Here is a 24,363-nt window from a genome sequence, read left to right as displayed (position 1 = left end):
GCTGCTCGATGCCCATTTCCTCCTTTCAACTATGCTTAAGGAATCAGAGATCGACCTTGCACCCTTTTTACGTTTACCCAAACTTCCAAAAAAACACGCTTTAAGACCCCAAGGATAATTACTCTGCTTTTCCAGAAAATATGGGGAATTTATGATATTCCGCCGCTCTACCCCCAGATGAAATTAAAGGAATGTGTTCCTTTGGGGCTACAGTGGTCACGTCAAAATTGTGATCAGTGGGCAAAATAGTTTTTTTTTTACTCTTCATGATTTTTATAGGAATGAAGGGTTTCTTTCCTAGCAACAGATACGAAATAGTAAGACCAATATAAGCAGTCTCTTGATATTTAGCTGCGCACAGGTTAAGCGTTTCTGCACAGGCCAAACTTTCATAAAAGATTGTCCAGGCGCTCTTCTGAGGAAGGCTCATTTTATATCTAAAATTAAAGGTATAGGCAACTGGTTTAAATTAATCAAATCAGTGGAGAATAAACAGGTGATCTTGGATCACCTGGAGAAGATCAACTTGACTACTGGTTGCACTTTGACCAGGGCTGCTAATCTGAGAAGGATGGCATGGTTCAGCAAATGGATGATCTACTGAACTCCGGATCGGCTCCATAAAATGTTCCCCTCTGTGGATCCCAGGTGCTTTAGATGTGGGCTGGTAGTGGGGGACTGGCGCCATGTCGGGTTTACATGCTGCCACCTAGGACATTTTTGGCAGGATATTTTCTCTGAAATCAGTAAGAAACTGCAAACTACTCTTCTTCCCAGCCCTCTTACCGCCCTTTTTGGCAGAGTAGAGACGAGTGAAGATTTGACTGTAGGTCAACTTCAATTTACCTTTATTGCAACTTTAATTGCCAGATCACTTATCTTAGCAAACTGGAAGTCTAAAGTGGTCCCGACAATCTCTCAATGGATTTAAAAAATGCAGAGTCTTTAACCGAGAATCTATTTATGCTAAAAGGGTAGGTTCCTTTACCAAACTGGAAAGAATTTGGCGGTGTTGGAATTGAATTGTTTTTCTATCTAATATTTCATCAAGTATTATTCTACCATAATTCATGAGTTTTTTAATACTTAGCAGGACTTGAGCTTTTTAATATGTTTTGAGCTTTCTTTTTTGGTGCACCTGCAGCGCTAAAACCAAAATACATTTGATCTTGTTTCTATTTTTCTTTCCATCATGTTTTTCCTTGCGCAATAATTATTTATGAAATGTTTGGATTATGTTTTTTCTGTTTTAAAATGGATTATGAACTATGAATATTGTATATGCGCAATTGAAGCTAGGCAGGTTGCGTCTTTGTATTTTGTATTTTTGTACTGTGTAAAATGTTATACCTGTGCTACAAATAAAAAAAAAAAAAAGGTCGTACCCCCTATTTAGGATGGCCTCATCTAAATTAGAGTGAATGGACCCAGCAGCTGATGCTGAGGAAAGTGAGGAGGATGAGGAAGAGGAGGACCTGTTCCTCCTTATCCTCTGTACCAACCCAGGGGTATAGAAAATGGGCCTACTGCTGTGACCCCTTCTGTACCTTTAGTACCTCCCACTATAGGTGGGAGTCTTGCCTGACTCCTTGTGGCCATGCCCAGTGACAGAGCCAGCAGTACTAAGTACCTCTTGCTCTTGTCATGTAAGATCATCCTCCTCAGCAAGGTCTTCCCCCCCAGTGGCCTTCCAGGATTCTGGAGGTCATCTTGAAAGAGAATATCCATGAGAAAAGAATGACATAGTGGGGTTACTACCTGTCTTTAGTTCCATAGCCTTACACAGGATCCTATGTTCCTGGAAACTAAGGGCACTGTACCCAGACACCTGAGTCTGACTGGATTCCCCAATAGTAGACATGGTGCGAGTGCAGTGTGCGTATCCTACCATAGTAATCTAAACATCTCAGAGGTTTGAGAATGGAATATGCTAGACCCTTGACACCTAACTTAAAGATTACATTATTGGCACAATATGAAAGGTAACCAGGAGTGCTCACCTCCCTGCATCAGGCACGGCTGCCAGCAGTAATGTGAAAAAGGCTTTGGCAATGTGCATTGCATCTATATGGCTAATACTTAGCAGCCACAGCTGCAGTTCCCCTGGCACCAAGGTAACAATTTGAAATAAGTCTTCCGAGCTCTACATTAGTTATCACTCAAATATAAAATTTAAGTATAATTTGGAAACTTAGCAATTTTTCTCCAAACATCAACTTATGAGTTCTGAACATACATACATTTTTGTCTTGAATGCATGCTTAATTTTTGGTGGATATATATTAATTCAACCAAGTAAAAGCATCTAATTTAGTAGGCTGGACTGCACACATTTAGGATACTTACAGGTAGTTGGAGAGCTACTAGTTGCTCACAAGCTACTTGTTGGAAAACATTTTTCTAGCGATCATAATATGAGTCTGGTGCATAAGGGAGCTCCAAACCCTTTGTGCATCAGAGCTGTTAAAAGAATTTTCAGGGGAATATAGTGGATCACATAAATTACCACTACCCCATGGCTGTACAGACTCTCAATAATTTGGACGTCAAACATGGCCTGTGGCTGCTAAGGTCATAATTGCCACTGATAATATCGTGCTTTCCCTGTTAATATTGTCTTTGCAGAGCCCACTCTCAATCAGATGCGAGGTTACACACGCACGGACTGAGGCAGCTATTTCAGCATTTTTCAACACATGCATGATCCCTCTGGCCAAAGTCATCCATGCAAGCAATATCAACATCCTCTCCTATGCCGATAACATGCAACTTATACTCTCCCTCTTGGGTAAGACCCTCAACACAAGAAACAAGTTCATAGCCTTCATGACCGAAGTCCCTAACTGTATGAAAGCCAACTGTCTTAAGCTCGACATTGACAAGACAGAAGTATTGATCTTCAGCAAGAACACCTCACTATGGGACTACAACTGGTGACAAGCTGAACTCCGACCCACACCTAGAACCTATGCCAGGAACCTCTGAATAATCATCAACAGCAAACTCAATATGACTGCACAAGTCGACACCATCACTGCATCCAGCTTCCACACTCTAAAGATGCTGAGGAAGATCTTCAAATGGCTCCTAAGGAACACAAGAAAAACGCATTCATGCCCTACTCACCAGCAAGTTGGACTATTGGAATACCCTCTATGCCGAGATCCACAAGCAACTCACTAGAAGACTACAAATCATTCGGAACTACTGGGCTATTCACTGAGCGGCTTTTCCACTCTACACAATTCCCCTGTTTGGTTAAGGCTTGTATGCATACGCTTAAGGTAGGACATAATGCACATCATGTGTATATGTGCAGAGCTAATGGAGGAGCAAAAACAGCTATTGAAATATTATTTTAAAAGAAAGGGCATTCACAAGTAATAGCCTGCTCCAAGGAGAGGATCTAGTGCTTAGTGTAAAATTCATGAAGTTCATGGGCTTAGTCGATAAAAAAACACCAACGCATCAGCCTCCATTAATGTGAATGGTCTAATGGTCTGCAAGTTTGACATTTAAATATTTTCGCTTACCTTTGTAGCCAGAGATGCTAAAAAAGGAAGAAAAGGGTACATTTTGGACTTTCTAAATGCTTAACTTGTGTTTCTGGTGAGACTGTATTTTTGGTGCTTAATCAACACCTTTGTTTATTTTTAACCTTGAAAACAGGCTCAACTCAATTTGAAAATGCTTACACTTTGTAGGTATTCATGAGAAATTGTACTTTTTTATGCATAGTAACCACTTGACAAAACTGTGAGCACTTTGAAAAAATCTTTTGATAACTGGTACCTTAATGTCAACTTTTTTATGTATAAAAGGCACTTTATAAAAAAACTGCAAGCATTTTTATAATCTTTTGATAACTGGTACTTCAATGTCAACTCATTGCTTATTTGCACAGGTTACGTTTAATACCAATCTGATGTTTGCACAGCTGTGGGACAAAAAAGCATAGTTTTTTGCTGCTAGTATTTGATGTACTGAGTGTTGAATGCTGATGTTTCAAGATGGATTCGCACAAGTCTTGTTTTTTAATATGTACTTTTTTTATTGTTTGCATCATCTATCGCCGAAAAATATTTTATGATGTTAATGATTTTGGACGTAATAATGGTACTCTTAATAAGTGATAAATCGAACAGAGGTTTTTAGCTGAAGAAGAAGTCGTATTTGTTTTAAATTGTAAAAGTTTTAACTAACGGACCAATAAATTGATTCCTTCTTTCCTCTATTCGTTCATTTCATTTGGAACTCGGCAGCCAGACTCAACCTTAACCTCCCCACAGAACTCGCATCACAGCACATTTCAGGAGCTCCACCGGCTCTTGATACACAAATGCGCTCAATTCAAATTCCTCACACTCATCCAAGGCACTACACAACTCAGACCTAACCTTCCTGAACATTCACATCTCCTTCTAACAACCACCTAGACATCTCCGCTCTGCAAGACTGCAACATGCACAGTTCCGCACATACATAAATCCAGATCAGGAGGATAGGCATTCTCTTACATCGCTCTTAAAGTATGAAATGGTGTCCCATTCCACATCAAAACCTCCACCTCACTTCTTGAATTCTGCAAGAAGCTGAAGATCAGACTCTTCAGTTGACTAACCTCCCATAGGCAGGGCTAGGCAAACACACACTCTCAGCACCAGGATAACCTAGTGGTTGATAATGCACTTTACAAATACACATAACATAACATTACATAACCTTCACGAGACATGTTCCTGTCAGAGATATATGTTGAGCAGCTGTGGGAACTAACCCCATTCTTGGTGTACAATTGTATGTTGTGTGTAAATTGGGGTATAACAGGCAAAAAAATATTTTTTCTCAGTTATTGTGCCCATTGCAACATTTATTTTGCTAATAACTGATGCTAAATGCATTTGCAAACAGCAGACAAGAATCATAATCGTGCTAAGTTCTTAATTGCAACAAAGTGCAAAGATAGGCAGGAAAATCACAAGTGCCTAACTTTGAACTTTGTGCCCACCTCTAAATGAAAGCCTATACTTTTAAAATGATTACACCAATAAATATTTTGTTTAATTCAAAATGATAAGTTATGTTTGTTTTTTGTTTTTTACTTTTGAGGAAAATATTGTTAAAAGAGCTCTAATCTTAGATTTTGAATATGGAATAGATTGCTTATGGGCATAACAAGTAAGGCCCTTTTGCACTTATTGTGGTGGTTATAGCAGGTTTGTGTGTCATTGTTTACATGTTAATTCATTTCATTTTTGTAATACTAAATAATGTGTTTTTCATTCTGAAAGTGATGGTGCAACATAGGTAAAACTGTGGTGATATTGTTTTAAATATTTCTAGTTAATAAAGTGCAGGCAATTGTTTACTACACCTGCTCCGTGTACAAGGAAGAAAATGAAGATGTAGTGAATAAAGCACTGGAATTCAGAGTGGATGAAAACAAGCACCATGCTTACAGGTACTTTTTTCAAAAATGCTATTGAAATCACAACTATTTAATAATGGAAATTAACTTTTTTAAGTATGTTATGTTATGTTATAAACTCTTATAACGCAACCAGCTACTCCGAGGAGTGTCCCGGCGCGAGTCCAAGAGGAGTCATCGAGCTGTCACTAGGGGAAAAGGTAGGTTTTTAGAAGTTTCTTGAAGGCCAACAGGTCCTGGGTATTGCGCAGTGGAAACGGAAGGACATACCATGCCTGGGCAGCCTTCACGGCCAGGGAGCAGCCGCCCATCTTGTGGCGAATGAAGCGGGGCACTTTAGCTAAAAGAAGTGCTGATGAGCGTAGTTGTCTCTGTGGGACATAGAAGGAAAACCGCTTCTACAAGTAGGCGGGACCATGACCATGGATCAGCCAAGGGAAGCGAGTGGAGTGAGCGGAAATGTTCGCGCACGCTACTTGTCTTGGAGATTCCAAGGAGAAGCCTGGCGGCTGCATTCTGGTTGACCTGGAGTCTATTCAAAGAGTATCCCGGGATGCCCACATACAAAGAGTTTGTGTAATTCAAACGGGAGAGGATCAAGGCACTGATGACCGTCTCTTTAGCAGGCCTAGGAAGAAGAGGGAGAAAGCTCCTTAGTGTTTTAAGTGGGCCAAAGCAGCTGCCCGAAAGCTTCTTTACCTGGGTGGAAAAAGAAAGATTATCCTCAAACCACACTCCCAGGTTCTTCGCGGATTTTCCATTGGAAGTTGGTAGGGGGAACCCAGGAGGCCAGATTGTGTCTCTGAAACCAGGGGGGAATTTGCCATAGACGAGAATCTCTGACTTGTCTTCGCTACATTTAAGTTGAGCGGCAGCAAGCCACTCAAAAACCGAAGACAAGCAGTGCTGAACAAAGGAAACAGAATCCTCATCCTTTTCCCAGGTGAACAGAAGCTGGGTGTCATCTGTGTAGGCAATCACCGTAGACCCCAATTCCTCGGCCAAATAGACCTGAGGATTGACATAGATGTTAAAAAGAAGGGGGCTAAGGGAAGACCCCTGCCGGACCCATGTGGTGACCGGCTGCGGGCTGATGTGGCTGGCTGCAGCCAGACCTGTTGAACCTGCCCTTCGAAGAAGGACCTCAGCCAGCCCCAGGCAGAGCCTTCAAGACCAATCTCCGTAAGCCGGGCAACCAGCAGTGAGTGTGGGACCGTGTTGAATGCCGCCGATAGGTCGAGCATTACTAAGGCTGCTCTCCCACCGGCATCTAGACACTCACGAATGGCCTCAGAAACCTCCACCAGTGCTGTCTTGGTGCTATAAGAGGAACGATACCCTGACTGTGCAGGATGCAGGACATCTGACCCTTCAACAAACTCCGTAAGTTATCTGGTCACCACCTTTTCACAGACTTTAGCTAGGCTGGACAGAAGGGAGATGGGGCGGTAATTCCCTGGGATCAAGGGGTCAAGGGTGGGCTTTTTCAGAAGGGGGAGGATTTTTGCCTGCTTCCAGGCCTCGGGAGGCGTTTATGATGGTAGCAATCTAGCTGCGCAGGGGTCAGCGTGCAAGCCCGATTTCAAGCCCTTCAATATTTTAAGAGAGCTAGGCAGATTCTCTGAAGAGAAAGCGTGCAGAAAGTGCCTGGGAGTAACAGGCATAGAGACACCCAGCACTGGGTCAAAACGAGGCCCAGGGCAGGAAGTAAAATCCGCCTGAATCATGCGGATTTTAGCCATAAAGAAATTGGACAGAGTATTGCACCAGTCTTCTGTGGCCGAGAGTGAGCTTGATTGCGCCGACAGGGATGTATAACTCTGGACTATAGCAAAAATCTCCTTGGAGTTGTTATGTGCCTGCTCAATGCGGGCTGCATGATAATGGTTCTTAGCCTGTGTTATCGCGGCATAGTAGGTTTTTTGCCTGCACCTGAGTTTACCCTTAGCCAGGGGGCAGCACTCACTAAGGCGCCAAGCACATTCAAGTTTTTTGCATTCCTGCTTAAGAGCGGACAAATCCGGGGTAAACCAGGGCTTGGAAGGCGATTCCCTAGAGAACTTGGACGAAGTTGGTATGGCTAGCATATTCATGGAGTAGGATAGCCAGTTTGAGAATCCCGCACGACTCCCGTCAAGATCCGAAGGGAGCACGGGTCTAGAAGCCAACAAGGCCGAGGAGAAATTGGAGGGTTCTATTTTTTTTAAAGCAGGTTTGCGGTAGCATAGGCCAGAAGGGCAGGCCAGGGCCACATCCCAGGAGAAGTTGGTGAGGCAGTGGTCTGACCAGGAGACTGGTAGAGGGTCTTCAACTGTGATTGGGAAGTTTGAGCAAATTGGGTCAAGAATATGGCCCCCTTGGTGTGTATAAACACTCATTCCCACACTAGAGCAAGAATCATAATTCCTTGGAATAAACTCTTACATTTATTAACACAGTAAAGTGATGCTTCAACCATTTACAAAGTTCCAGTTTTATCAAATGTTTTTGCATTGATACTCATGACACTTTAGAGTTGATTGTAATTTTGGTGAAATTTGATCCCTACTCCAATGTTGATGGATTGAACCTGACAGGACGAAACCTAATGAAAAGATATTTAAGCTACATTTGATAGAAAGTGACAAAATATAATCAGAGCTCAAGAATGAGGTGGAATTGGGCTGTGAGTCAGGGAGAAGTTACAACAATGCTGCTGGAAAGAGTGGAGGAGAGACGTGGGGCACTAGACAGGCAAAGAGACAAGAGTGAACTACATCAATTGTTACATAAGGCTCTTAAGAACCAAAGAGTAATATTCTAATAATAACCAATATGTATTTCTGCTTTGAAGGTACCATTTTTACTTTGCCAGGATGTCTCGCCATACTCACAAGGCAACATTAGACCCATGGTTTGGTGAATAATTTCTCAAAGTCCCCAGTCTGAGTCCTGTCCACCATGTTGAAAAGATATTATATACTCAATCACCATATACCCAAAACAGTTGTTTGGGGAAGGGGGGAAGAGAGATTTTCTTTGGGAAATCAAAGATTACATCTCTGTTTACATCAATTACGTAACCGGTATCCTACCACCCAACAAAATGATAATCCTAGAAATAGTAGAAAGTTGGTAACCGTAGAAAAATCCTCTTTTTTTCCTGAAGTCCCTATGAACCAGGGCGGTCTTGGTCATGTCCCCCATGGAGCAATTTTGATATTTTCCTGCCGAGGTTAAAGAAGTTAAAAATCCCAAGGATCACTTCTGTTTCCGTTTATGTTGGTTGGATTTAAAAACAATCTAGGTGGATGTCTGTGGATATTATTGTCCATACTTCCCTTTCTACGTCAACATGTTTCAGCCAGGTTACTGGCCACTGTGGGTTCTGGACTAAAACTATAACCCCATATCTTTGGTACATCAAGTCCTATTCCCACTGGTCAGGTAAATTATTTGTAGGACAAATATTTAGAAGAAATAAACATGCAGGCTTCAGTAGTCCGGCAGCATGGCAGCTAGTCGTGCTTGCAATTATATAAGTACACATGTGAGTATGAGTCCAATTTTACATTACATTAAGGCTCAGTGAGACAAATAGGACTGTACTTTGTATAGCGTTCATAATATATGGTTTAAGGAGGATGTATGCTCCCTTCTGCTGGAGATCACATACAAGATACACATAATACATATAGCATGCAGTAATACGTATAAGGCACATACCACTGCAATCTTAAGGTAAGATACAAATGATATAAAAAAAACTGTAAGTGTCTTACCCTTGTTGTTGTTTAATCACGCATCATAGGAACAAGTGGGTCCATGCCCCTATAGTCACTGTATGTGCCGAGTGAAAGGTAACACTGGAGTGTGGAGTTTTGGAGTGTAAGTTCTAAAAGTATTCCTTGGTAACGATTCTCGGTTATTGCCTTATTACTCAATTTTCCAATGGTGCACTGTTGTGTTTTGACCTAATCTTATCCATCATTGTTCATGGCTGCAGGTCTCGCATTAGTATAAGTAGCAATATTTAAAGGAGTTCCTCTCTATGAAACATCTGAGCACGTGCTCCATTGATAGCTTGCATGATGTATGATATGTACGTCACGTGACCTATGTAAGCAACCCCCATATGTATATATAAAAACAACAGCGATAATCTTCAGACAACAGGAATGGAGAGCACACACAGAAGTTTTATCTAAACAAAGTGCTTTAATGTGCAGACCCTCATGCACTGACAGATGCGTTTCGGCTTACGCCTTCCTCTATGTCAGTTTTACTGTGATAACAAAGAAACATTTAAATCAAACAATCACGTGTGATTCGTAAAAAGAAAAGATGGTCTCTAAGTCAATGTTGGTTACCGTATTTCATGGCGGCCATCTTATAACGTGGTTTTAAACGTAATCAAGTGGAAAGAGCAACTTAAAACGCAAATCAAGAGTGATCCCACAGGTCCCATTTGATGTTTTCAATGACCCTATCATCATTGACCTAAAGAACTTGGCAAAAGATACAGATCGCAACAAGCGTCATTACAATATCCCCAGGAAACAATGGGAAGCGATTTAATCCCTTACAGGAGATGACACTCTGAAGATTAAACCCTCCGACAAAGCGGGGAATGTCGTGATCTTCAACAAACAACATTATCATAAGGAAGCCATGAGACATTTTAATGACAGAGAATGTTATTTGTCCATCAAAAGAGCGGACTATCTGAAGTGTATCAAAATTTACCACCAACATTTGTTGGATTGGAGGGACGCAGGAATGTTGGATCAAGATGAATACCTATTCCTTCATTGTGAATCACCTGTCCTTCCGACCTTTTACCATCTCCCAAAAATTCATAAAGACCTGGCCAATCCCCCATGAGGATGGTATCACAGCAGTCAAATGGTTCCTCAATAAGAGACCTCTAAGATTTCAAAAACATAATCTCATGCTCCAACATATAATCAGTTTTTGCCTAGAAAATAACCTCTTCACGTTTGCAGGGCAGTTATACAGGCAACAACGCGGCACTGCGATGGGCACGTGCTTTGCCCCCAGCTATGCAAATCTTTTTGTGGGCTGGTGAGAGAAGCACATGGCCTGGGGGGAACTACACGAACAATGGATTGACATAGTGGCGTTGTGGGCAAGATATATAGACAATCTTTTCATTGTTTGGTGGGGTAGCCGTTCCTCGCTGAGGAATATATTACCTCGTTAAATAACAACAACCTGAATTTGACATTCACAGGCAATATCAGTGAAACTAAAGTGAGTTATTTAGACCTGGAAGTCTATGTTATTATTATTATTAGTTCAATTTATAACGCGCATGGCTGCCCCAGCAACGGGGCGTCCCAGCACATCCATGTAGAGGATGATATCCTACTTACAAGGCTGGCTGCCGGTGGGGCAGAGAATTAAGTTTAAAGCTCTTTGCTTAACTTTCAAGATTCTCAAAGCAGCCTCCCCTCCCATCCTTGCACAGACTATCCAGCACTATGTCCCTGCCAGAGCTCTTCACTCTGCTGCATCTAATTTGGCCATAGTGCCACGTTTCAAAAAATCTAGGATGGGTGGACGCTCTTTCTCAGTGTTGGCGGCTACTCTCTGGAATTCTTTGCCTGCCCCTTTGCGCTCCATTCCTGAGTTGCTTCCTTTCAGAAAGGCACTTAAAACTTTCCTTTTTACCACAATCTAGGCCCATCTTTTCCACCTTTTCTGTCGTGTTGTGTTTATTATTCTCCAAAGCGCCGGGACGCCACTTTGCTGCGGCATCCGTGCGCTATACAAAAATCATATAACATAACATATAGAAAACCCACTGGAGGTAATTATGTCCTGCATGCTGGGAGTCACCATCCAAGAAGCCTGCTAAAGAATATCCTATATGGGGAATTCTTGCGTCTTAAACGCAAATGTACCACTAAGTCAGATTATGATCCAGCGAAATATTTAGCCTTAGAAAGGTTTAAAGTCAGGGGTTATACTAATGCGGAGTTATATCAGGCAGAAGCCAGAGCAGATAAAATAAACTAAACAGGTCTGATCTGCTGGTAGTGAGTACATCCAAGGAAACGAACCAGGATGGCCCAGCCAGGATGATCACGCATTTCAATGAAAAGTCTGGAGAGATTGTGCAGATCTTTAAAAAGAACTGGCACATTCTCCAAACTGATAATGTCTTGAAAAATAATCTTCCCACACGTCCCCAGATAACGTATAGACAATGTCAATCCTTAAGTGACCATTTAATTCATAGTCACTATGATGCAACCCCCTCTACAACAAAGACAATTACAGGTTTCTATCCCTGCATGCGTTGTAAGGCTTTCAAATATAGTTGCAAACTTACCAACTACAAAGGTAGACCAGGGGATCCCAGGCTCACCAGAACAATGAAGCAACTCCTGAACTGTAATTCGGAATATACCATGTATTGTTTAGAATGTCCCTGCCCCAAGCGTTACATCGGAAGTACGATACACCCAACCAAAAAGCACATCCTTGACCACATGCGAACAATTACTAGAAAGGATGTAACCTACTCTGTGGCACGTCACTTTGAGACCTTCCATCAGAGTAATCAAAACCTCCTAAAATGTTATTGTATTGATCAAATACAGAAAAATGAAAGGGGAGGGGATAGAGTTAAAAAACTGCGCATTTTGGAGTCAAGATACATTATCGACCTCCAAACAAAAGCCCCCGTAGGATTCAATAACGATGAGGAGGTGTGGGTACATTTAGAATAAGAAGAGATACTCTGCACCAGTCTCTTTAAAATCAAAAAAACTTAAAATTTAAAAATGTATAATGTGAAGACTGTGATAGAATTCACAACCGCCCAATGCTCCAAGAGATACGATTGCCCATCCAGGGCTTAATAATAGTAAAATATGGGAGATATTTTGATATATTGTATATATATAGACATATATTCTTAAACAGGCAACACATTTATTGTAAATATCATATTTAATGACAATTATTAATAATCAATCAATCAATCAGTGCATTTGTAGAGCGCGCTACTCACCCGGAAGGGTCTCAAGGAGCTGGGGGGAAGGGGTCCGCTACTGCTCGAATAGCCAGGTCTTGAGTTGCTTTCTGAAGGAGAGATGGTCCTGGGTCGTTCGAAGGTGGATGGGGAGGGAGTTCCACGTCTTGGTGGCCAGGTAGGAGAAGGATCTTCCTCTGGCGGTAGCTCTGTGAATGCGTGGTACGGCGGCGAGGGCGAGGCTGGACGAACGAAGCTGGCGGGTGGGTGTGTAGAAAGTCAGGCGGTTGTTGAGGTACTTGGGGCCCAAGTCGTGGAGGGACTTGTGTGCGTGGGTGAGGAGTCTGAACGTGATCTTCTTGCTGACGGGGAGCCAGTGTAGGTCTCGCAGGTGGCCGGAGATGTGGTTGTGTCGGGGGATGTCCAGGATGAGTCGTGCGGAGGCGTTCTGTATTCGCTGGAGTCTTTTCTGTAGTTTGGCTGTGGTTCCGGCCTAGAGGGTGTTTCCGTAGTCCAGGCGGCTGGTGACGAGTGCCTGGGTGACTGTTTTCCTGGTGTCGGTGGGGATCCAGCGGAAGATCTTACGGAGCATGCGCAGGGTGTTAAAGCATGATGAGGAGACGGCGTTGACTTGTCTGGTCATCGAGAGGGAGGAGTCCAGGATGAAGCCCAGGTTGCGTGCGTGGTCCGTTGCCTTGGGAGTGGTGCCCAGGGCAGGGGGCCACCAGGAGTCGTCCCAGGTGGAGGGGGCTGATCCTAGGATGAGGACTTCCGTCTTGTCAGAGTTCAGTTTCAGGCGGCTGTTCTTCATCCACTCAGCGATGTCTTTCATCCCTTCGTGTAGGCTGGCTCTGGCAGTGGCGGGGTCGTTGGTGAGGGAGAGGATCAGCTGGGTGTCGTCGGCGTAGGAGATGATGTTGAGGTTGTGTTGGCGTGCGATGGCAGCGAGAGGGCTCATGTAGACGTTGGAGAGGGTCGGGCTGAGCGATGATCCTTGTGGTACGCCGCAGATGACTTTAGTGGCCTTGGATCTGAACGGGGGGAGGCGGACTCTCTGGGTTCTGCCGGCGAGGAACGAGATGATCCACTCCAGTGCCTTCTCTCGGATGCCGGCGTCTCTGAGGCGCTGTACTAGGGTGCGATGGCAGACAGTGTCAAATGCCGCGGAGAGGTCCAGGAAGAGGAGGGCCGCTGTATTCCCGTTGTCGAGCAGGGATCTGATGTCATCGGTGGCTGCGATTATGGCTGTCTCGGTGCTGTGGTTGGCTCGGAAACCGGACTGCGAGGGGTCGAGGGAGCCGTTCGTCTCGAGGAAGGCGGCGACCTGTCTGTTGACTGTCTTCTCAATGACTTTGGCAGGGAAAGGGAGGAGCGAGATGGGGCGGAAGTTCTTGAGGTCGGTAGGGTCCGCTGTTGGTTTCTTCAGTAGGGCGCTGAGCTCTGCGTGCTTCCAGCTCTCCGGGAAGGTGGCGGAGGTGAAAGAGGCGTTGATGATGTCCCGGAGTTGGGGTGCGATGATGGAGTCGGCCTTGTTGAAGACGTGGTGGGGGCAGGGGTCGGTTGGTGATCCGGAGTGGATGGTGTTCATCGCGCGGGTGGTGTCTTCGGTGCTGACCGGGGTCCAGTTGCAGATGGTGGTGGTGGAGGGTGTAGGTTTGGTGGTTGGTTGCGTGGTTGGTGCGCCGAAGCTGTTGTGAATGTCGGCGATCTTGCGGTGGAAGAATGTGGCGAGTGAGTCGCAGAGGTCTTGCGAGGGGGGGACGTCGTTGTTTCCGGAGCTGGGGTTGGAGAGCTCTTTGACGATGCTGAAGAGCTCCTTGCTGTTGTGGGTGTTGTTTTCCAGTCGTTCTTTGAATGTTGATCTTTTGGTGGCACGGATCAGCTGGTGGTGTATGCGGGTGACGTTCTTGAAGGCCGTCATGTTTTCTGTGGTTTGGTCGTGGCGCCAGGCTTTCTCGAGGGTGCAGCAGATCTTCTTGGAGTTTTTTAGTTTGTCTGTAAACCAAGAGGTTTTCTTGCTGCCGGGTCTGCAGGGGGGGGTCTTCAGTGGTGCGAGGTCATCAGCGCAGTCGGTGAGCCACTGTGTGAAGCTGCGGGCTGCTGCGTCGGGGTCCGTTGCGCTGGCGGGAGGGTTCCGTCTGAGGGAGGTGGTGAGCTGGTCAGCGGTGATCTTGCTCCAGCTTCTGCGGGGAACCTGTTGAGGGTGGTTGTGGGTCATGGTTTTCTCGAAGTTGAAGTGGACGCAGCTGTGGTCTATCCAGTGTAGTCTGGTGGAGTGGCTGAAGGAGATGTGTTTGCTGGAGGAGAAGATGGGGTCAAGCGTGTGGCCGGCGTTGTGGGTGGGGGTGTTCACCAGTTGCTTGAGTCCGAGGTTGACGAGGTTGTCCAGCAGGGAGGCGGTGTTGCTGTCGTTGTTGTTCTCCAGGTGGAAGTTGAGGTCCCCTATGAGGAAGTAGTCTGAGGAGGAGAGGGCGTGCGGGCTGACGAAGTCTGCGATGGTTTCGCTGAATTGTGTGCGTGGTCCCGGGGGTCTGTACACGAGGGTGCCTCTGAGGGTGGTCTTGGGGTCCGTGTGTATCTGGAAGTGAAGGTGTTCGGCGGCGGTGAGGGTGTTGTCGGAGTTGGTCGTGATTCGGATGGTGTTTCTGTGGACGATGGCGATGCCTCCTCCTACTCGGTTGGCACGGTCCTTCCGGGTGATCTTGTAGCCCTCCGGGATGGCTATCGCGATGTCAGGAGCTGAGGAGGCGTTTGTCCAGGTTTCTGTGAGGAAGGCGACGTCTGGTGATGTTGTGTCGAGAAGGTTCCAGAGTTCAACGGCGTGCCTGTGGATGGAGCGGGTGTTGAGCAGGATGCACTTGAGGTGATCGTTGCTGAAGCCTGGCTTGGTGGATGCGGTGTTGGATCGGGTGCAGGTGAAGTTGCAGGCGTGGCAGGTGAATGCTCCGTGGGTGCGTTTCGGGTTGGCTTTGTAGCAGGCTGGCCGTCGGCCGGTGTTGAGTGCGCGGAGGGTGGCGGCATTGTATCTCTGTCGGGTTGGCTGGCTCCGGTGAGGTCCAGGGGTCCTGGCGCTGGGCGCGGTCTGGCCGCGGATGGGCGCAGGCAGGCTTGCCTTAGGCGCGCCAGCGGCGCAGCCGCTGCGCGGCCTCCATATGAGAGGGAGAGGGAGGGAGGAGCAGCTGAGAGGTGGGAGCGGGGCAGCCAATGGGGTGCAAGGGGGCGGAGCTACCGGGACACAGCGGCGGGAAACGGGCGGCGAGGAGGGAACGCGGCAAAACGAGGGGACAGAAAGTAGAGGGGAGCACAAATCAGGGCAAACAATACCAAGGACACAGGCACTCGGGGCACAAAATGAAATAAGGACACAGGCACTCGGGGCACAAAATGAAATACGGACACAGGCACTCGGGGCACAAAATGAGAAAAATGGACACTGGCACTCGGCTCACAGAAGGCAGAAGGCACAGGCACAAGCAGTCAGGGCACGGCAGCGAGAGAGTAGATCACACTGGGGGCTGCGTGGCGGTGAGGGGAGCGACCTGCCTGGGAAACAGGGTCAGAGGTCGCTTTCTCTACCGCTGCGCAGCCTCCATATGAGGGGGAGAGGGAGGGAGGAGCAGGTGGGAGCGGGGCGGCCAATGGGGTGCAAGGGGGCGGAGCTACCGGGACGCGCCAGTGGGAAACGGGCGGCGAGGAGGGAACGCGGCGAAACGAGGAAACAGAGAGTAGAGGGGAGCACAAATCAGGGCAAACAATACCAAGGACACAGGCACTCGGGGCACAAAATGAAATAAGGACACAGGCACTCGGGGCACAAAATGAAATACGGACACAGGCACTCGGGGCACAAAATGAGAAAAATGGACACTGGTACTCGGCTCACAGAAGGCAGAAGGCACAGGCACAAGCAGTCAGGGCACGGCAGCGAGAGAGTAGATCACACTGGGGGCTGTGTGGCGGTGAGGGGAGCGACCTGCCTGGGAAACGGGGTCAGAGGTCGCTCTCTCTACCGCTGCGCGGCCTCCATATGAGGGGGAGAGGGAGGGAGGAGCAGCTGGGAGGTGGGAGCGGGGCGGCCAATGGGGTGCAAGGGGGCGGAGCTACTGGGACGCGGCGGCGGGAAACGGGCTGCGAGGAGGGAACGCGGCGAAACGAGGGAACAAAAAGTAGAGGGGAGCACAAATCAGGGCAAACAATACCAAGGACACAGGCACTCGGGGCACAAAATGAAATAAGGACACAGGCACTCGGGGCACAAAATGAAATACGGACACAGGCACTCGGGGCACAAAATGAGAAAAATGGACACTGGCACTCGGCTCACAGAAGGCAGAAGGCACAGGCACAAGCAGTCAGGGCACGGCAGCGATAGAGTAGATCACACTGGGGGCTGTGTGGTGGTGAGGGGAGCGACCTGCCTGGGAAACAGGGTCAGAGGTCGCTCTCTCTACCGCTGCGCGGCCTCCATATTGTCACTCTTGCTACTTGACTTACTTGGTTGAAGTCGAGGACGATAGCCAGCATCCACGGGAGCGAAGAATAGGGTTACCCCTCTACCCTAAGGTATCACTACCCTCAGTAATATCACATCAACTGAGAAGTAAGCGACACCTCCGGGAAAGCTGGGAACATAAAGGAGCGCCGGGTAGCTCGGCAGAGGTTGCTAGTTCTCGATGGGTATAGGCCAGATTCAACTTTAGAAGAACTGCAGCAAGCCCAAAACAAAGAACAGGGAGACAAAAAAAAAAGAGAGAAGGAGAAATTAATATAGAGAAGGTACTAATCAGAAGCACTCTTCGTTCCCCCCCTATAAGTATGATAAAGGGTATGAGGCTAAGTGGTTGTGTACCTTCTTCCGTGTGGTCGTAAACAATAAGAGGAAGAAATAAATCCAGAGCCGTTCTTCCACCAAGAAACCAATGCAGGGCAGAGTCTAATGGCCGGTCTGAAATTGTCAATAAAGTTTTGTGGAGAGCAAAAAACAAAGTGAAATCCACACCGTCTTCAACAGTCCGGGGCCGCTGAATAAGTCTTTACCAAAACGGCCGTGGATATGGGTGAGTAGATATCAAACTTAAATGTCTTTACAGTTGGTGAACTGGGCCGTCTTAACAAGTACTCTTTTATGCATGTACGCGCGCAGCGCGTGCAACGTACCAGTAACGCTGAAGTCCAGAAGTGTCTGACGTCTTCCAGAGACAAGCGCTGACTGCTGACTTCACTGACCCTCCGTGAAGACGTAGTAGAATCCCCTTGGTCAAACGGGGAAGTATCAGGAGACCGGCTATGTTCCCAGCGGGTGTGGATAGGAAAAAGGAAGCTGACAGAGTCCCAGCAGGCGTCACGGCTGAGGACCCTGAGTCCGAGAAACAGAAAGAGGACTCCAAGTTGCGGGAGCAATCCTAAGAGCCCAGTGTACAGGAATGACTACACGGGTCACAAGCAAAGCAAGGAAGAACAACCGCAAGGGTAGACAGAGGGTTGCTTCAGAGCGGCAGAGTTCCGAGGTAGGCGGAAATCCAAGAAATCCAAGAAATCCAAATACAGGTGAGGCGAGGTTTCAACGAGGTTCCCAAGAGCTTCGAAAGCCAAGCGCTGAACGCAAGGAGGGGCTTGGATTTAAACACATGTTCAACCAATTAGCTTGATCGCTTTCAGAAAGGGGAAGGTACACAACCTAGAGCCAGCCAGATGCATTATGGGTATTGTAGTGGGAAGGTAGTGAGTGTGAAAACAGTGCAAGTGGAGGAGCGTGTAACACATATGAGGGGGAGAGGGAGGGAGGAGCAGCTGGGAGGTGGGAACGGGGCGGCCAATGGGGTGCAAGGGGGCGGAGCTACTGGGACGCGGCGGCGGGAAACGGGCTGCGAGGAGGGAACGCGGCGAAACGAGGGAACAAAAAGTAGAGGGGAGCACAAATCAGGGCAAACAATACCAAGGACACAGGCACTCGGGGCACAAAATGAAATAAGGAAACAGGCACTCGGGGCACAAAATGAAATACGGACACAGGCACTCGGGGCACAAAATGAGAAAAATGGACACTGGCACTCGGCTCACAGAAGGCAGAAGGCACAGGCACAAGCAGTCAGGGCACGGCAGCAAGAGAGTAGATCACACTGGGGGCTGCGTGGCGGTGAGGGGAGCGACCTGCCTGGGAAACAGGGTCAGAGGTCGCTTTCTCTACCGCTGCGCCGCCTCCATATGAGGGGGAGAGGGAGGGAGGAGCAGCTGGGAGGTGGGAGCGGGGCGGTCAATGGGGTGCAAGGGGGCGGAGCTACTGGGACGCGCCAGCGGGAAACGGGCAGCGAGGAGGGAACGCGGCGAAACGAGGGAAGAGAAAGTAGAGGGGAGCACAAATCAGGGCAAACAATACCAAGGACACAGGCACTCGGGGCACAAAATGAGAAAAATGGACACTGGTACTCGGCTCACAGAAGGCAGAAGGCACAGGCACAAGCAGTCAGGGCACGGCAGCGAGAGAGTAGATCACACTGGGGGCTGTGTGGCGGTGACGGGAGCGACCTGCCTGGGAAACAGGGTCAGAGGTCGCTCTCTCTACCGCTGCGCGGCCTCCATATGAGGGGGAGAGGGAGGGAGGAGCAGCTGGGAGGTGGGAGCGGGGCGGCCAATGGGGTGCAAGGGGGCGGAGCTACTGGGACGCGGCGGCGGGAAACGGGCTGCGAGGAGGGAACGCGGCGAAACGAGGGAACAAAAAGTAGAGGGGAGCACAAATCAGGGCAAACAATACCAAGGACACAGGCACTCGGGGCACAAAATGAAATAAGGACACAGGCACTTGGGGCACAAAATGAAATACGGACACAGGCACTCGGGGCACAAAATGAGAAAAGTGGACACTGGCACTCGGCTCACAGAAGGCAGAAGGCACAGGCACAAGCAGTCAGGGCACGGCAGCAAGAGAGTAGATCACACTGGGGGCTGCGTGGCGGTGAGGGGAGCGACCTGCCTGGGAAACAGGGTCAGAGGTCGCTGAACTAATATCCTTGTTCATTTGTGTTTGCAAGATGTTTTACTATCCTCCTGAGAATTTTTTGTTACATTCAAGTAACTTTTCACAAATAATATACATCGGTATGATTCACTTGTTGACTTAGAGACCATCTTTTCTTCTTTTTTTGGGCACAGAATTATTCTTGGCTAGGAACAAGAAGTAAAGTGAACTGTTACTTGCTGTTAACCTGTTAGCTGCGATGAATTTGTGATGCCATATATTAGGAATTCTATTTTAAAATCGATCCGCTAATTTTATAGTTTTAAAATTTGCCATTTTGCACTTTGAATACATGAGACATCAGGAGACGCCATTTTACTTAGTGCTCCAGTGTTTCTGGGCTTCCTCTTCTTAATGAGACCCGATGCGGGGACGCGCAGCAGACGCGTGCAGCGGGCGCGCCAGGGGCAAGCCTGTCTGCATCCGACCGGGGCCTGGAACCCTGGCTCTCTTCAAGTAAGTAGAACCTTGTATTTCTCTATCCAACTTCAGGCATTGTGCAGACCATGTAATGAAACATGCTTACCCTCAATATGTTGAGACAAAGATGATCTGTCTTGTAATCCCTGTTCTTTTAGCCCTTGCTCTACCAAAGGGACCTAACCTAAATCTAAACCTAAGGCCCCTCACCTTTACAAAATGTTTTTAACCCCTTCAGTGCCCATGACGAGCTGGACTCGTCATGGGCTGCGGTGGCGCTGTGCCCATGACGAGTCCAGCTCGTCATGAACTCCGCCCGCTAATGGAAGGCGCGGCACTGGGCGGGGAAAGGGGTTAATTAACTATAGGTCATTGTCAAAACATTCCCCAGACCTGTTTATTTTTATAGAAGGTGAACAATCTAATGCTATTTTCCTAACGGAAACCAGCCTCCACAAGGACTCAGGTCCGGATATTGTACAGACACTTCCCCCCTGGCTATTGCATTCAGCGAAGACATTGTGGCACTAAGAAGGGCGGCGGTATTGCTATAATTTTTAAAGACACCTTTAAATGCCGTATTAAACCTGATATAGTACCTGATTGTGAAAGTTTAACCTCTGCAATCGCTTTTTCTCCTACATGCACCTTTTCAGGGATTCTAATATATAGAACACCAGGAGTGTACGGAAAATATCTTAACTCTCTCCCAGAAATAGCTGCTAAATTGGCTAGCATCACCTCCAATTTCTTCTTACTAGGGGCTTTTGATTTACACATCAATGACCCAGTGTGTTCCCAGGACACTGAGCTTCTGTAAGATCTTCTAGCTATTCAGTTAACACAAAAAGTATTAGGCCCTAACCACTGTAAAGGACACTTACTTGATCCTATCTTTTCTAATGACAGTAAGTTAAGAGTTTTGGATTCCAGTGTCCTGGTCCTATCATTATGCTACGCTCTGTGGCCTCCCCAACTATACCTTGGCCCCACTAAGGGCCTCACTGAATGCTGCGGCCAGGTTGGTTACGGGTACCAAAAGAAATGCGCACATCTCCCCAGTCTTAAAATCCCTAAATTTGTTGCCCTATGAAGCAAGAATTCAGCTAAAGATTGCCTGCCTGTCTCACAAAGCCCTCCATTGAAAAACCCCCAGTTATCTAACACAAAAGCTAGAATTATCCGGAGGGGGTAGACCTTCTAGGAGTGCTAACTCTCTCCTCCTGAAACCACAGATGTTTCGCAAAAAGAGAACGTGTCACTGAGCTTTCTCCGGCTCTGCACCGAAGATCTGGAACTCTCTCCCACCAGTAATACGCAGAATCTCCTCCAAGGTTGCCTTCAAACTGGAAGTAAAAAGATTCCTCATGAACAAGTTCTTACCTTAAATGGATCTCGGATTGTTTGCTCCAATTCATTGGACTTACACCCTAAGCCCTGCGCTGGGTGTTATTCTTCCTTTACTAATCATTTGCTCCCCTCCTAGTTTGCTAAGTACCAGTTTATATCTTATTCTTTGTTGTCCTCTTTCGATTGTAACCTTTTTGTTTGGTATGCCTATTTGATTTGTTTGGGTTGTTATCCCTTTTGATGCCTGTACTGCAACTGTTACCTTCCTTTCCCTCAAATTGTAAAGCGCTCTGATATCCGTTGGGATCATGTTCGTGCTATATAAAACTTTATAAATAAATAAATTATCTGATTCCAGCTACCTGGGAGAAGGAGAATCAACTCTTCAACCCTAGTTTTATTGCAGCTCACAGCGTCTTTGCTCTAAACTTCCACTTGAACAATAGATCCCTGCTCTCAATGACACTTAGCCTATTCTTAACCCTGATCTCACCTTAGCCAATGATGAAATCAATCACCGAATTGAGCCATTCCCTGAAACAAGCCAATTCCAAGAAAATGGGTGAAAAAAGAAAGAGAAAGTCACACCGTGGTACTTACTCCCTGAGCTCCTGGAGCTCAGACAAGACTGCAAAAGAGCCGAAAGGAAATGGAGAAGAACTTATGATGAATTTAGTAAACAGGAATATATGGCCACCATAAAATGCTATCAGGCTGAAATAAAAAAGCATAAGCGCTTTATTTCGAAGAAAAAAAAACTTGGCCAGCTAACTCCCCCGGGATATCTTTCGAATTGCAGAAAGCCTTCTTGAGCCTCCAGCCCTAGATATCTCCCCAGATATCACGACTACACGATGTGACGAACTCGTAGGATTTTTCTATAAAATACAAGATATCTATGATAATTTCCTGCATCCCATCCTCAGATAGCCCTCTGGCTAATAATAATCCTCCACCCCACGTTAAGCATCTTATGGAGGAATTTCCCATCCTCAATATGGACAAGCTAGCAGAAACCCTTACCCAAGTAAAATCAGGCTCTCCCTCGGATCCGGCACCGCTCCGTTTTTAAGTTAAGGCTGCGGAAGTAGTATTCGCTATTCTACTAGAACTGATTAATCTCTCTATTGCTACAGGTCAAGTACCTTTACTTTGGAAATGCACCTTAAAAAATCCCTATTTAAAAAGCCTAATTTAGATCCTGAGATCCTGGCCAATTACTCTCTGATTTCCCTTATTCCTGGGATTAGTAAAATTTTAGAAAAACATGTTAACCAGACCTTATCAGAGGTTTTAGAAACTCACAATCTACTTCATTCAACTCTAACAGAATTCTGACCTCTTTATGGTACGGAAACAGCTTTGCTTACCGTGGTTGAGAAATCCAAGAGACTTCTTGATCAGGGAGATTCAGTAGTTATATTTTTGCTTGATCTAAGTTCCACATTTGATACAGTCAATCACGACATTCTGATAAACGGACTAAGGAATGTTGGAATTGCGGGAAGCGCTATCATCTGGCTACAATCCTTCCTAGCAGATGGAACCTTCCAGGTCTTTGAAGGAGATAAGGTCTCCGATAGCCTGCCACTTAAATGCGGAGTGCTGCAGGGCTCCTCACTGAGCCTTACTTTGTTTAATGTATACATGAGGCCACTTACAGATATTGTTCTACCTTATGGGATCAATTTAGTCATCTATGCAGATGACACCCAACTGGTGCTCTCTTTGAATCACCCTCAGAACATTCTACCCTCCATTGAAGCATGCTTAGAAAAAGTGGCAGAATAGATGGATTATTCCTGCCTTAAGCTCAATGGAGCCAAAATGGAGCTTATCCTCCCGGGCAATACATGTACTCAAGAGTTGGGACCTACCCTTAAAGCAAGGATTAAAAGCCTTGGCGTGTGGCTTGATAAATCTTTCAAGTTTGACCATGAAGCTGTGAAATTAGCAGCCACATGCTACGGCATGCTTAGAATGTTACGAAACATCCTACCTCTGCTTCCTTTCACCGCAGGGAGACTGATGGTCCAGGCCCTGGTTGTTTCCCATCTGGACTACTGCAACTCCCTTTATTTAGCGCCCCTTAAGACAACCACAAGAAAGCTGCAAATAACACAAAATTGTGCAGCCTGGCTGCTACTTAACATTCCTAGAACCCAATCTGCCTACCAAGCATTGAATACTCTACACTGGCTGCCAATTATCAAAAGAATAACATTTAAATCCCTTTGCATAGCCCATAAAACAATCGGGAGCAAAGGTCCCCAGATCAAGCATTTATCTCCTTTTACCAGCCTAGGAAAAGGCTGCGATCAGCCAATCTATTGTTGGCAGTAGTTTCCTGTATAAAAAAGGTAAATATGGAGGCCGTTCTTTTCCATACAATGTTGCTAGGCTTTTTTAATACCCTCCCTCTTCAACTTCGTTTTGTGACCCAACATCTTTCCTTTCGAAGCTACTTAAAAACTGGCCCTACCAGAATAATTTGCTTCAACCATAAGCCATCATAACTGTTGTTCATGTGCCACACTACTAGCGCTGGGATGCCTACTGGTAGCCATGCGCTCTACAAGTTTTTTCAAAATAATAATAAGGAGCTGAGCTCCGAAACGTGTCAGGCATGAAAAAACTCCAAAAGTGAAATGCTGGTGAGTGTGTTCTTGAAATGGGGGCATTTTGGTGAACATCTATTTAACAGCAAGCCCAGCCGGGAGTACTGCACAGCCCGTTAATTCAACTGGGGGGCACACATGCCTGAACATTCGAAGCTGAAGAGTAGATCAACAGACAAGCTGACTTACCAAACTTTCATGAGTGGGCGGTCCTCTGAGGGTAATGTATACTTGAGGCCACTTGCCACTGGTCTACAGTAGCAGCCACTACAACCATCTCTGCTACACCATGGCATAAGCCCACTTGCATTGGGTGAAGAAAATTATACTCCATATGTTCAGCTAGCTGGGTGAATACTGCCCTTTCTAACCGCTTAGCCAAATAAGGGAGTTTGGAGATGGCTGACATTTGGACATTCTTTCAGGATCGAGGCAGGATTTTTAAAATATTATGCAAGCAGGTTTTAAATTGCTGGGAAGTTTCTTCGATGATAACAAAGTATTAAAAAGAGCTCCAGCCTTGCCCTGTTCTAAAGGCAGGAGTTTTTTA

General features: G+C 46.5%; 1 protein-coding gene across 3 annotated transcripts in view; it reads left to right on the top strand.

The window, feature by feature from the left end:
- The window catches only part of NSUN7 (NOP2/Sun RNA methyltransferase family member 7), a 1,257,082-nt gene that overhangs the window by 1,118,290 nt on the left and 114,429 nt on the right, over nucleotides 1-24,363 (top strand). For all 3 annotated transcript variants that reach the window (XM_085642201.1, XM_085642202.1, XM_085642203.1), the window contains one exon: nucleotides 5,344-5,461. In XM_085642201.1, coding sequence (XP_085498327.1) covers nucleotides 5,344-5,461 — 118 coding nt within the window. The remainder of the gene's footprint in view (nucleotides 1-5,343; nucleotides 5,462-24,363) is intronic.

Source organism: Triturus cristatus, chromosome 2_2, assembly GCF_964204655.1.
Source record: "Triturus cristatus chromosome 2_2, aTriCri1.1, whole genome shotgun sequence".
NCBI classification, from domain to species: domain Eukaryota; kingdom Metazoa; phylum Chordata; class Amphibia; order Caudata; family Salamandridae; genus Triturus; species Triturus cristatus.
Note: the sequence above shows the minus strand (reverse complement) of the source record. Positions and strands in the feature narration are given on the sequence as shown.